This window comes from Lissotriton vulgaris, chromosome 6 (genome assembly GCF_964263255.1).
Source record: "Lissotriton vulgaris chromosome 6, aLisVul1.2, whole genome shotgun sequence".
NCBI lineage: Eukaryota > Metazoa > Chordata > Amphibia > Caudata > Salamandridae > Lissotriton > Lissotriton vulgaris.
Window position 1 is genome coordinate 1,156,538,972 of NC_141694.1, and position 14,436 is coordinate 1,156,553,407.

General features: G+C 41.1%; 1 protein-coding gene across 1 annotated transcript in view; it reads right to left on the reverse strand.

The window, feature by feature from the left end:
* LOC147708561 (chitin synthase chs-2-like) overlaps positions 1-14,436 on the reverse strand; it is a 709,679-nt gene that overhangs the window by 376,179 nt on the left and 319,064 nt on the right. Inside the window, exon 6 of the mRNA XM_086925750.1 lies at positions 11,368-11,535. Coding sequence (XP_086781876.1) covers positions 11,368-11,535 — 168 coding nt within the window. The remainder of the gene's footprint in view (positions 1-11,367; positions 11,536-14,436) is intronic.

Here is a 14,436-nt window from a genome sequence, read left to right on the forward strand (position 1 = left end):
AGTGCAATTTTTTTTCCAGGACCTTTGTGGCCTACTTGTAGCTATTCTATGAGCCTGCTGTGAGGGTCAGAGCAGGGTCATACAATTGTTCCAACTAGCAACTGAACTCTGGAGGGGCCCTTGTCAGGAAGCACTACAGGGAACGGTTACGAATGATGAGTTTGAACTTTTGAACCTGCTTTTACTTTTGCAAAACTCGTTTTTCTGCAGAACAGCATTACAGCAACTGTAATGCCCCACCAAGCTTATATGAGAAAGTTGATTTCTAATCCAAAAGTTATCCAAAGAAAATCAAAAGGCCTCAAATCCAAAAAAGTGCAGGCAAATGTCAACCTGAGGAGTTATTCTGATAAAAATCATCATTTTCAGAAGGTCTATGCTGCTTGCTAGTAGATTTCTTGTGCAGAATTGCAATTTTTGTAATTTCGCGAGTGCGAGATTGTTGCTGCCCGCCGCACCTACATGTTCGCAATTGCGAACTTACACCGCAAGAAAAAAAAAATCCGCTGCGTGCGAATTTGCGGATTTTCGGTAAATTCGCGAGCGTTCGCGGATTGCGAATTTACCAAAAATCCGCAAAATCCGCGAGCGTAACGGATTTTCCGCCCATGCTTAGAAGGAATAACTCCAGTGATAAACAAGATGATTGAACAAGGAATTTTAAAGGAAATACTAAGCAGTCCTTGTAATTCACCTATAATGGGATTGAAAAGCCTAATGGTACGTTTAGGATAGTTCAAGATTTGGGAAGACTTAATAAAATTGTTGTCCCATGTTGTCCAATTGTGCCAAACACAGCAGTAATACTGTACCAAATTCCACATGATGCAGATTGGTATACAGTCATTGATCTATGTAATGCGTTCTTTACTGTTCCATTACACCCAGATAGCCAGCCAATATTTTCTTTCCGGTTTGGAGACCGTATTTTGGCATGGTGCAGAATTCCTCAGGGGTATACTGAGAGCCCCTTTATATTTAATCAGTTTCTAAAGAAATCATTGGAGTGAAATTAAGTTTCAAAAGTGTATGAAATGGTTGGTGCAATGCATCCTACCATAACCTGTGTATCCATGCAATGGTCAGGTATCACATGATTCTCAAAATCATTCCCGTCCTTGTGTGGGAGTAATCCTCACCTCACCTGGCATCTGCTCAGGGAATGAGGCACCGCTCTGTCCGTCGGTACCCAGAGCACATCTGAGTTGAAGGCTATTTTGAAACTTAATTTGTTTAGCTTGAATACACACTTTTTGCAGTAGTGTTTGAGTACATTTGTTCCCGATGAAAGCCTGGATTTAACTCAATCCTTAGGCTGAAACATGTAGACCTGCCATTTCATCACATTTGTACAGTAATCCTTTAAAACTGTTCACGCACTGTTTTTATGATTTGACACTAGGTCAGTGCCTATTAAAATTGTTTTGTGTCCTAGTAGTAAATTTTAACTTTTTGCACCTTTTTTGTTTTCACTGTTTGTGCACTGCAAATCATCAGCACCTCTTCTTTGGATCAAGCCATGGCTTCTTTAGTCACTGGGATCAGAACTAGGCTTAGTTCTACTATGACATCCTATGCTTCCCTCTCATGTTGAGAGGTGATGATCCTTGGTTGCATTAGCTGTGCAACTCTAAGGCAATCCCAGATGATGAGAATAGCCACTACGGAGGGCTGATGGGATTTTACGCATTCCTGTTGTGTTTAGTTATTTTCTGACCTGGATACGTTGGCCTCCTTGTTGGTTCTTTTCTCTTCTTGTTTATAGAAGAGTAGATTCTTTGTGTGGTTTTTCATATTCAGTGTGGGGACAGAATCCTACCTAGTCGTTAAATATAATCCCCAGGACCCTCTGTGTTAAAGTTAGTTGTTAATTTGTTTCAGATGTAAAAGATCTCATAGTGTTGAATAAAACTGAAATGGAAGCTTTTGAGCAACTAAAAACCAGTCTATGTGAAGCACCAGCATTAGGAATGCCTGATTATGAAATAGAGTTTGAACTATATTGCAGTGAACGAGAAGGATGTGCATTATCAGTTCTGATTCAGAGACATGGAAAACTGAGAAAGTCAATTGCATATTTCTCAGCTGTTTTGGATCCAGTCGCAAAAGCATTGCCAGGATGCTTAAATGCAGTAGCTGCTACAAGTGGGAGTTTGGAACAAAGTGATGGTATTGTGATGTGATTTCCTTTGAGGGTATATGTACCTCACTAGGACAAAGGCACAGTTCCTTACTAATAACAGGATGACAAAATATGAGAAGACTATTCTAGGTGCAGATAACGTGACAATCTCATGATGTGTGAATGTAAACCCATCTACACTGTTACCTGATGTCATGGATGTTGAGGTGAGAAATAAAGTTGATCATAAATGTTTGGATGTTCTTGAATACTGTACTAAACCAAGACCTGACATTAAAGATGAGCCATTGCCTCAATCTGATTATTTAATGTTTTTAGATGGTTCATGTCTGAGAACAGATGAGGGTGTTCTAAGTGCTGCATATGCTGAATGCACAGTGGCACATGTCCTGGAAGCATTGTGTCTAAAAGGAATTCATTCTGCTCAAATAGCAGAATTGATTGCTTTGATTCAAGCATGTGAACTGGGAAAAGAAATAGGTATCACCATAGTGACTGACAGTCAATATGGTTTTGGGGTTGTCCATGATTATGGTCAATTGTGGTCCCAAAGAGGTTACTTAACTTCTGCAGGATCCCCCATCAGAAATGCTGAATTTGTGAAAATGTTGATTGATGCAATCCAGTTACCGGATAAAATTGCTGTTGTGAAATGTGCAGCTCACAAGAGAGGAGATAATTATGTCACCAGAGGTAATGGTTTCGTTGACTCAATTGCAAAATACTGTGCCAAAAATCTTGCATCTATAAATCGGGACAGAAAAGCTGAACATGTTTCAAGTCCTTTAATGCTAACCACAGTAGTTGAGACTTGGCAGGAAGAAGCAAGTGAGGAGGAGAGAGATATCTGGTTAAAATCAGGATGTAGACAAAGAGAAGAGGATGACATTTGGGTTTACAAAGATGAAAGACCAGTAATGCCTGCTAACATGATTTCAAATATGGCCCAAATGTACCATGGTCAAGCCCATATTGAAAGGGATGCCATGATCCGAATGTTCAGACAGACATGGTATAATCCTAAATTCAGGATGATCGCTGAGAGCCTTTGACAGCGATGTTTGTCAACAGTTGGACCCAAGAAGAAAAACAGTTGGGAGTTTGGGAACCATAGGACGGGAGGGAGGGAGGTTCTTTCACAAGAATGCAATTAGACTTCATGCAACTGCCAGCCTGTAATCGACGCTGATATGTACTTGTGATCATTTGCTTATTTTCTCGGTGGGTGGAGGCCTTTCCTACAAGGAGGAATGATGGAGTGACTGTTGTTGCGAGAAATCATTCCATGCTACGGTTTCCCAGTATCAATTGAGACAGATCGGTAACACATTTTCACAACGAGTTAATGCAGATGATTTGTGAAGCACTGGACATTCGTCAGAAATTGCATTGTGCTTACAGACCAGAGGCTTCTGCGGTAGTTGAGCAAGTAAATGGAACCATAAAGAACAGAATTGCAAAAATGTGTTTGGCTACTGGACTGGAATGGTCTGATGCTTTGCCATTTGTTCTGATGACTCTAAGAAGCATACCTGATAAAAAGACAGGATTAAGTCCACATTAGATTCTGATGAGAGTGATGAGACAAGCATTTGTGCCAGTTGATAAACTATTGACTATTAATGATTATATCAGACTGGATTACTGCAAAAATCTGTCTGACGTGGTAACTTATGAGTTCCATCAGGTGGGAACTGAGGCAAACTCGAAAGAAAAACATCCAGCTCATGACCTAGTCCCTGGAGAATGGGTTCAGATAAAGGTATACAGGAGAAGAAACTGCTTAGTCCCTCATTGGCAGAAGCCCGGACAAGTCATTCTGGTTAGCACAACTGCAGTTCAATGTGCTGGAGTAAAGAGATGGGTGCACGCTAGTCACACCATCCGTGTGCCTGAACCTGAAAATCCCCAGGACAAAGGAGAAAGCACAACTGACTCAGATTCTGAAGGTGAACCAGAGAAAGATCCAGATACTGAAGCTTGACCTGTTCGTCGACATCTGGAAATATCAGATGCAAGTTCTGCATCTGAAGGAGAAAGTGAAGCTATTAAAGTGCCAAATTCTGAAAATCAACCTGAAAGTCGAGATTTGGTAAGAACTGATACCAGTAAGGACATGGAGCAAAGTGAAGATAAAATTGGTAGTCAAGAAACTACTGAAGGACAGTCTAAAAGTAGGAACCGAAATCTCAAAATTGGTGAAAAGGAAATAACTTACGATGAGGATGAGCTTCCAAGTACAAGCTATGGAGAATTTCCCAACAGAGTGAAAGAACTGACCAAATAGAAAACAAGCTCAGTGAAAGAGACAGACATTATAAAGTTCACCATAAATGAAACTGTTGAGAGATCTGAAACTGAGTCTGATGATAGTGAAGATAAAACTCAATTGAGAAGAAGCTCAAGAAAGAGAGCTTGGAGAGTGGAACTTAACACTGTCGGTCCTGAAACAAAGAGAGCTCTTAAAGGAGATAATTGGCGTAAGGAAACTGATGGACTGAAATTTAAACTGGTTAATCAAGCAAAAGTACAAGAGGATCAAGTAAACAAAATAACCAGTCAAAAGGAGTCGTTTGGTAAAAAGATAGAAATTGTGCAAAGGCCAAAAAGAGTGAGAAGACCAAATCAGAAATACAAGTCACCTGAGTGGACTTACATGATTTTGCCTCCAATAAGTGAAGTGAATAGCAACCAAGAAAATTTGAGTTGCCAAAATGAAGAAAAAGAGTGAATTGTAACTCGAAAGAAAGAAAAGAATTCCTAAATTGGGAAACTGTGAAAAGAGAAAAAGGTGAAGGAACAAGAATTGTGGAAATTTCTTTGTGATAAGAATACTTTAAGTGCAAAGAAATTATTTAAAAGAGACAATATAGGAGCAGAAACCATTGTGGAAAGCGCTGTTTAAAAAAAAAAAAGGCCACTAATGATGTATCAAATTGAAATGTACCATCTTTAGAAAATGGTGTAGAATGTGGTTAATATGCACTGGGTTATTAATGTTGGTATGGTTGATCTTAGCTATTGTAATTCCTTTCTGGCCTGATTTTGAAAAAGCAAAGGCAAATGAGAGTATGAAAAAACCTATGAGTCAAAAGGAGAAATGTTGCATGTGTATAAACCTGAAGTACATCAAGATAACTCGATTAGCGATTTTTCTCATAATTCGTTTTCCAGATTATTACCTGAATATGTGAGAACGATGGATGCAAGTGATTGTTATGTCTGTGTGAAATTACCAGCATCTGTATCGGAGGGTGTGACATACCATCATCTTCCATTAACATATGGAGTTACTTGTACTTTATTAGCTAGTTTGTTTTATAGAACAGGTAAATTGGAATATTATTATTCTAAGTCTGATGATGTTTTTGCGAAACTAAAAATTGTAGCTGAACTGAATCAAATCAAACCTGCAAAACTTTTTGGTGAATATTTTTTGGAAACACAAGAGTTGACCCATGATTATGCGTTTAAACATAATTTGACCTGTAAAATGAGAAATGAAGAAAAAGCCTTTTTGGATATGGTAGAAGAAAGGAGAAATCAGTATAAAAGGTGGGAAAAAGCAAGGCAAACAAAATCTACAATGTGGACATTTGAGGATGATAATATAGAAGGACACAATGTGAATGGGGCTATAAATATAGATATACCATTATTAGGGAAATGTATGATAATTATTTTGTGGGAGCAAGTCAATGTGAAAATACATACTTATAAAAGGGGGTTGGGGATTTAAAGGAGGTAATGACCCAGTCTTTCCTGGGATATATTTTCTGTGTGGGAACAAAGCTTATTATAGATTGCTTGATCACTGGTATGGGACCTGTTATATAGGCCTGGTCTTCCCTAAAATTTTCCATGTAGATAAAGGAACAAATGGAATTCATGAGATAGGTAAACCTTTAAGTCATCGAACAAGAGAAATTGTGATAGAAATAATAGGTGATGTTTTTGGAGCATTGATACCAGCAGTTGGTATATCCTTTAATGCAAACAGAATTCGAAAATTGTCACCGATAGTAAATCGTTTGTCAACAGAAACAGCAGGAGGATTTCTAATGGTAAATACAGAAATGGTTGCTATGAGAGCTGTGGTGATGCAAAATCGACTTGCTCTTGATATACTTTTGGCAAAAGAAGGAGGAGTCTGTGGAATTTTGAAAGTACATATTGTTGTACATACATTTCAGATGAAAGTCAAAACACTGAAAGATATATTACAAACCTTACAGAGTTGCATAAGGAGATTAAACCACTGGAAGTTGATGGTGTTCTTGAGAAACGTGGTAGAAGTTTTTCAGCAGTTAGAAATTGGTTTTATGAAAAAGGTAGATCCATAATAGGGACGGTACTAATTCCAGTAACATTAATATTAGTAGTATTTTTGATTTTAAGATTAGGTTGTAAACTCAGAAAGAGAAGAAATATTAAAAAGTCTATAAAGAAAGCATTTGAAGAAAGACAAGAAAGGGAACGTGAAAAAGGTGATATTGAAATGGAAGAGTTTAAAGAAAAACTTTATCAAGACGGAAAGAAATTAGAAGAAACTAGAGTATAACTCATACTAATTGAAAGAATTTAAAACATGTTGAGATAAAACTTTCAAAATTTTGGGTATTATTTGGTGATAAATCCCCAAAGGAGGGAGTTGATGGAGAGAGGGTGAAAACGAAAAATGTTTGTATACCCCTCGTAAAGTCTCTTCCCCATAACAGTAATATGTATTAATCGTGTGGTTTGGAAATTAACCAACATAGAATAGAATGCACACACACACATACATGTGGGATACTAATCTGCTGTTGCGAATCATAACTTACTAATTAAGTGAAATTGTTATATTAATTTTGTACGCAAATGTCATAATCTAACCAAAATCTGTGTGTATATGCTTTTTGTATGTCTAATTGTGGCAGGAATGGTGGAGAATGGTAAGTAAACTATGCTTATTAGTGGCTAAAAACTCTAGGTAATAACTAACAGGGTAACCTTAGAATGGGGGGAGGTAAACAGAAGGGCTATACTTCGAAAATTAACGTTCAATTGTGTTTGTTTCTATAATAGTTCCCATTATGGCCCATGCGGCCTACATGAAAATGGTGGTTTAGGAGACTTCGAGATTGTGATGATCTACACATGTGCGACTGTGCTTGAGAGAAGTGCAAGCAGCTTGTGCCTGTACAGCGTGGGTCAAGGTCAGAGTGGCCTGGATGTTCGAGCAAGTGCCAACAATTTGTATGTCCGCATCGTGAGCATGGGAAACCAGTCTGAAATAACAATTTAAAGGACACAAGTGGAAAAAAACTGTTAAAGGATAATTGAGACTTTATTTTCTGATTATAACGATGCCTTGGCAGAAATATGGATAATGAGCAGATGAGGTTATGCTCATCCACCCCTTAATTCAACCAATGAGAATGAACAAGGACCCTAAAAGTTTCAAATCTTAGAAAGATAAGTTAGGGTCAAAGGGTATAAAAGAGGACGTTTGGAAGTAAGAAAGGAGCTTGCCTTTGATTTTCTTTTCGCACCATGACATGCTGTCGGATTGATGAACTTTTCGATGGTGCAAAGACTTTGACATTTTTCTAGACTTTAACTTTTGAATGGGTGCGGAGTCCTGATGGGAGGTGAACTTCAAGAAAGAATATACAGGTGGTTTTTGGGAACTTAGCTGTCCTTGTTCTGATGTCAGTGTCCTGAAATCTTGGTAATATGTCTTCGACTTATTTTTCTGAACTGTTATGCTAATAGATATAAATGTTTGAATTTAACTTCTTTTTCTGTCTAGGTTATTAAGTGTTTGAATGATTATTAAAATAAGAGCGAATAAAGTAAGGTCATGCTAGGAGATTTACTCTTTAAATAAAAATTAAATAAATGAAGAATTAAGCTGGTCTTGTTGTCCATCAGTTAACTTTTACTAGCAGATCCATTGAGAATAATGGTGGGGTGTTTTAATGTTTCTTAAGAATAAAACCATGGAAATATAGAAAAACTGCAGATGTATATAGTGTATACAATTTTAGCATGAAATAAGACACTCTGCTGGAAATCAAGCAGCTCTCCTCTAGTCTTCACCAATCCTGGGAACAGGGTGAATGCGTATAAATGATTTGCGGTGTTATGGGCCCCATTGACCAGTAATGTGTGAATAACTCCTAGGAAGTATGGTGATGGTTTGTAGGTTTTGTTTGGAGCCGCGCTGGATCACTATCATTTTCAAAATAAATACGTCTGGCCTACCGTTTCTATCATTACGTTTCCTAATTAATAGACAAGACTTCTTTCATCTGATGTAATAGTTCCCTGTGACCAATCTGACACCGCCTTGATCACTGGCTTTTCACCATAACTAATCCAGGCCTATTATATTGCACATAAGCCTACTTGCAAGGCAACCGTCAGGCACACAGTTATGAAATTACAAATGTGTACAAAGTATAGTTTGCAAAACAATATTTTGCCCCTCCTAATAGGGTCTAACAAAACAGTGAACATTTTCTATATGTAGGTTTTGTCAGAGGTGGGACCAAATCCTAAACCCTTGTTTACTACTGTAATCTGTCATATTCCATGTCATAAAATATCTCTTCAGGCTGTAGCACAGTAACAATCCACTATTACATGTCTATATGCTTTAATATATGTTTTCAGTATAAATATGTTGGGTCTACTGCCTTTGTCATAACTTTAAATAATAAAGATTTCAGGCCTATGGCCTTCATCATTGGCTTGTTGCGGTAATCCACCTAATCCTGCTATGTTGAACAGAAACATCTCCAGAAGGCAAAATGTGAAAATCAAGCACTCTTTTCCAGCAGTAGGACAGAATTTCTGTCAAATCAAACGTTATACTCTACAGAATCAACATATGTTCGGAGCCAAAGCCTCTCTCTCAGTTGTGCTTTTGAAAGATCTTTTAGCGTTTAACACATAAGGACAGGTTGACAACGGCGCTGCCAAGTCAGACCTAAAAAAATACTTAACATTTTGCTGCTTAAAAACTCTGAAACTGCCTAACAGAGCACTGTGCAGAATGTGTCTCTCACTCTGCCTTTTATCACTGAGAGTTAAAGGGTGCTTTGAGGGCTAGTTAGAGTAGCCTCTTGTTAACCTCCAAGCCGGATCCATCTTGAAGCTGGAGGCAGTGGAAATCCCAGTACACAAGGAAAACAGTGTACATGAAAGAAAACCAGCAGGCCAATTTTCATTGACATTCAACACCCTACACTTGTAAAACCTTTTCTCTTAGTGAAGACGTTAAGTGTAGTCTAGTGGCCGTGTAGTCTAGTGGCCAAATGAAGTTGGTGTTGCTACAGAGGAATCGCAGGAACCAGTCAAGCATGTTAGAGGTTCTTGGGGGTTCTGGGTCAACATCTACTTGATGGGTCCTTTAGACAAGCACCTGTTTCTAAGTTGAAAAACAACATGTTTTTGCAGAAAAAATAAAGATATGGTAGATTTAGCATCCTTCACCATCTAGTGGTATTAGTTGCCTCATCAATAATTAAATGTGCAAGTGTTATTTGAAGTTCACAAATACATTTTACAGAATGAGTGCAGGAATCTGAATAAGAAAGGGCCTGATAAATAATGTCTCCTCTTGCCCCCCCCCCTTTTATCAACCCTGGAACTAGATATTAATTAATATTTTGCTGTGGATCTTAAATTGAGTTGCAGGAACTCTTCATAACAGAATCTTTTACCTAAGTTGGGAATGAGAACAAATTAATTTGATCAGCAGGACAACGTGCCAAAGACACAAACGATAAAGCTACTTTTTAGTGTATTCTCCCACTTCCAGCTTCTGGCCACCAAATAATGCGGCTAATGTGGGATCACAAAAAGCAGCCCTTCTAAACTACAGAATTCCAGTATTGGCCAGCTGAAGATTTTCGACCTCCAGGAACTTTATTATGGTACATTGTGACTGGTACAAACTAACAGCTTTCACCTGGCTATGCTTCATAGTCAGTTAACCATGAAGGGGAAATAGGTCCTGATTAACCACACCACATAGAATAGTTCTGAATTTAACTTTCCCTTTGGTTGTTCCTGAAGAAGTTCTCGTTTTCTCTTTATTGTTTTTCTTGTTAACATACCGGTTTGGAAAATGTAAGTTCTTTATTTCTTACCTGCATTTTTTGAAGGAATGACTCTGCTTGATCGAAGCTACCAAAAGTGAGCAAGGTTTTCCTCACATAAACAAATTGACCTACTAGGATTCAGGTTGCTCATTTTTATGAGCTCAATCAGAACCCATAGCCAGACTGTGGCAAGTACATCCTTTTGCCTAACAGTTTTGTAGAATTTACATTCTGGAGGCCACTCAGAAGTTGAGTTGTGGCCTTCGCTGTGGGTGATGGACTGGGGAGTGACAAAATCTACTTAAGACTTTGTGGTACTGCACCTGGCATCGATTTAATCTCCTCTGCGACATTGCAATAGTTTTCCAATACCTAACTCTGTGTTTGTATTGTAGGAAGAATACTATTACTTCTGTAAGGTCGAGTTGTCCATTTCTGTGATTACCGATGTCTTTCAATGGATGTAGTAGGTATGTGTGCCGCACCGTAAATAAATTAGGAATCAAAAACCTTCATCATTATTTATGAATTATTTTCCTTTCATTGCAGTACTGGATTTTACTCTTGTAAATCGATTCTGATTGGGAGTTAAGGTTGTCCTTCTGACCTTTGGCTATTGCCTTTTCCATCCGGTTGCTCATTGGGTCTGTGTTTGTTGGGAGGTGGGTAGTGGTCAGCTTGGTCACAATGCACGCTTCATGTTTGTTTATTCTGTAATCAGTATTGTGCTTTTGTCCATACTTTGTTTTATCATGTAATGTGTTGCCCCATGGGAAACATTGTTGCAACAATTGTTTTATTTTACCAACTTTAGAATTGTCTGTTTGAAAATAAATCTGGCTTACACCTGTTGTGTCCTTAGCTAAACACATTAGGTCTGTCTGCTCCAACCTTAACTCTTACTCCATCTCTACTTAAATATTTTTATAGCAATCTTCCTTACCGGCCACTATATGTGTTATCTCTATGTTGTGCAAACCTCCTAGTCTGAGTGCGAAGTAGAGTGGACCTTTCATAATTAGGGCTACTTGAATGGGAATATATGGAAAGGCCCTTTACTGGAAAGTCAGCACATTGGGTAACAGCTCTCTACTCTGCTAGCTGTCTACAGTCCTGACATGTTGGCCATACCTGTGCACTTCTTCTACGACTGTCGCCAGGCACTCTGCGTAGTTATTGACACGCCTTTCTTTGAGCTCCTCCGTCTGTTTGAGAAATGCATCATCGAAGTAGATGTGTGCCTCAAAATCAAACCTTTCCTTGTTGGATCTTCCATTTTTAGGCCTGTATTTATCCAGTCTTAAATCAAAAAAGAAAGCAGTGTAACACAAATTAGCACAAAATAAAGAACGCGCCTTTAATCTGTGAACATTGTGAAGGGGTGGCACAACATAACAGTCACTATATAAAACGTATTAACTGTTACTTCATATTGAATATAATTCCTGCACCTCATAAATATATGCCCACCCATTGCATGCGTACATACAAATATTACAGTATAGCTGTCAATTTGTCCAGGTACGTGTTTGATGAGCTGATTCAGTCGGGTTTTGTTTTTTCTGGAACCAAGTGGAAAACATACGATTGTAAGTACCCAGAATTCAAAGAAAAAACCTGAACGGGAGCAGTACATTGCACATGGACCTTTGAAACGTGTCAGAGCTTTCACAGTTTAAACAAAGCGAATATACTGCCATTATTAATACCATATTAATGTTTTGTCATTTAATTTCTGCCAATTCATCCTTCTGTACACCTGACACACTACTCGCTTTCATCTGGCGCAATAAAGACACATTTGCACAAGAATGGCTGAGCTGCTAAAATTACCCTGTTTGTCCTGATACAATGTTTACACATTCAAACACAAACAGTGTTGGCCTCAGGTCAATCGCACTGGTGATAGGTCAATTAAGGTAAGACAGTAGTGCTCCCTCTCTCACAGTTCCACTGCTCAGAAACCACCAGAGATGTACAAAACTGTTTTATAGAGGGAACACTTACTATCTAGCGAGAGCCTTTCTGTAAAAATCCAGAGCAGTTCAAAACATGGTTTTCGTCTTCTAATCTATAGATGAGGAGGATGCCATAATTAGATTTTTCATAAAGAACATCTTTATTTATTTTCATCAATACTGTACACTTCCAGCCAGCCCAGTCAATGTGTTTCATCCTGTCAAGGACTTCATCAAAATTGGCTTCGGGCACACTAGCAGGTGAGGGGGGGGAAGCACTGACACAGACACCAAAATAGTGTGATAAAGGCCGCTTTATTGGAATCAGGTGCACCTACAACAATGTCCCACCTGGCCTGTGCCGAACAAAACTACTGCTCACTAAATAACAACTGCCTGACAGCCCCCCACCCCCACCCCTAAAGTTAACCCCAACATTGCAACCGAAAATACAACACATCCGCTCAGCAACCTACCCCCCAACTGAATGCCACAGTGACCTCCATGACCTCACCCCGCCTACCATACAGTTCCAGGCCTCCAGCAAATCCACCCTATCTCCTTAGGAAAGCGCCAAACGAAAATCGCTTACGACTTTTGACCCCCCCCCCCTAGGACTCCTGCCTTCTGGGATACCTGAGCACCCCCAACGCCCCATCCAAAGCCTCCTTCAACTGGATGATGTAAAATTCCATGCCATACCTGGACAGGTGAACCCCATCCTCCCTGAAAAAATAGACCGCGCCATAGCGCAACTCCGGGTGCTCCATCCTCCCCACCCCCTCCCTGGCACAAAATTCCCTCATCTCCCGATTAATCTTCCTCCGTGCCCTGTCTATGGCTCTTGGGCGCTCCGCTCCCCTCCCCTCCAAACCCGCCTGGGAATAAACTCGGACCAGATAACATGACAGCCCGCCCATTGCTTCTTAATTTCCCTCAGGTCCCTCTTCATTTGCTTGAGCAATGCCAGCCCTTGCACTGCACCAAATCGTTCTCGCCCAGGTGAATCACCACCACATCCAGGCACACCCCCCCTCTCACCACCGTGTTCAACAAGGGCAACAACTCATGCCAATGCCTACCCCCTTTCCCCCTCCAATGACAACGGTACAGCCCTGTATTTAAAGCCTAAATTGAGTGTCCGATGCCTGTCCCACTCCGCCTGTTCTGCCCTCTTGACGAATGAGTGTCCCACAATATATAAATTCAAAACAGCCACTTCCGGCCCCGCCACAGCACCTGTAAAGACACACATATCAAAATCAGGAATCACTGTTACAATACCCCATCCGCCTCCCTCAACCGCACATACGTCCGGTAACAATCTGACTTCCACCGTCCCAGCTTCTGTTTTTCTTCCTTACCCCAACCCCTCTGTGCCTCCTCCATTGCCGCCCCGATCCAGAAGGAATGCGTCCAGAAAGCCAGCGGGTCCTCACCCATGTACCGCAGGACCCCCAAAGCCTGAGACGCTGTCACTCCGTCACCCCCACCACGACCAAAAACCTCCCCCTCCTTCTCGCCGCGGCCTGCCATCAACCTCCTTCCCCATGCCACTGGGCACACCCCCTCCCAGCCGCCCGGGCCCAGTACCACCCAGGTCCCGACCCCCCGCTGGTCCGTCTTCGAGCGCCGCAAACGCACCGCCACCTCCTGAGCTCGACACCTCCACATCCCCCCACAACACCCCCCTCCTCCCCTTTGCGCCCAGCAACTCCGACACTCGAAACGTTCCAAAGAAAAACCAGGACATCAGGGTAGAAAAACGCATGCCTTGCCCTCATCCCTGCACACCGCCGGGAGCGCGCCAATGACTCCTTCCAGCAATTCCACCGTGATGGAACGTCGCAGCCGCACCTTCGCACCCCTCTCTCTCGCCCACCCCTCCAGCAGCCGGGTCCCCAATTCCCCCGCCGACGGGCCCATGAACGCCAACGCCGACAACTTGCCTGCAATCGACACCCGCGACAGCCCTCTATCCATGAGCGCCAGCATGAACCTTACCACCTGTTCCTCGCGCCGCCACCGGTCCCCCCGCCTAACCGCACCTGACTGCAGGAATTCCTCCCACGCTAGCTCGTATGCCTTCCACGTGGACACCGCTACCGACGCCTTCACCAACTGAAAGACCCGACCTAGCCCACCGACCACAGGTTCTCCGGCACCGGCGTCCTAACTTCCTCCGCCGCCATGGCTAGCCCATGGAACCTCTCCCACTGTGAACGAGACAAAGCATCGGCAA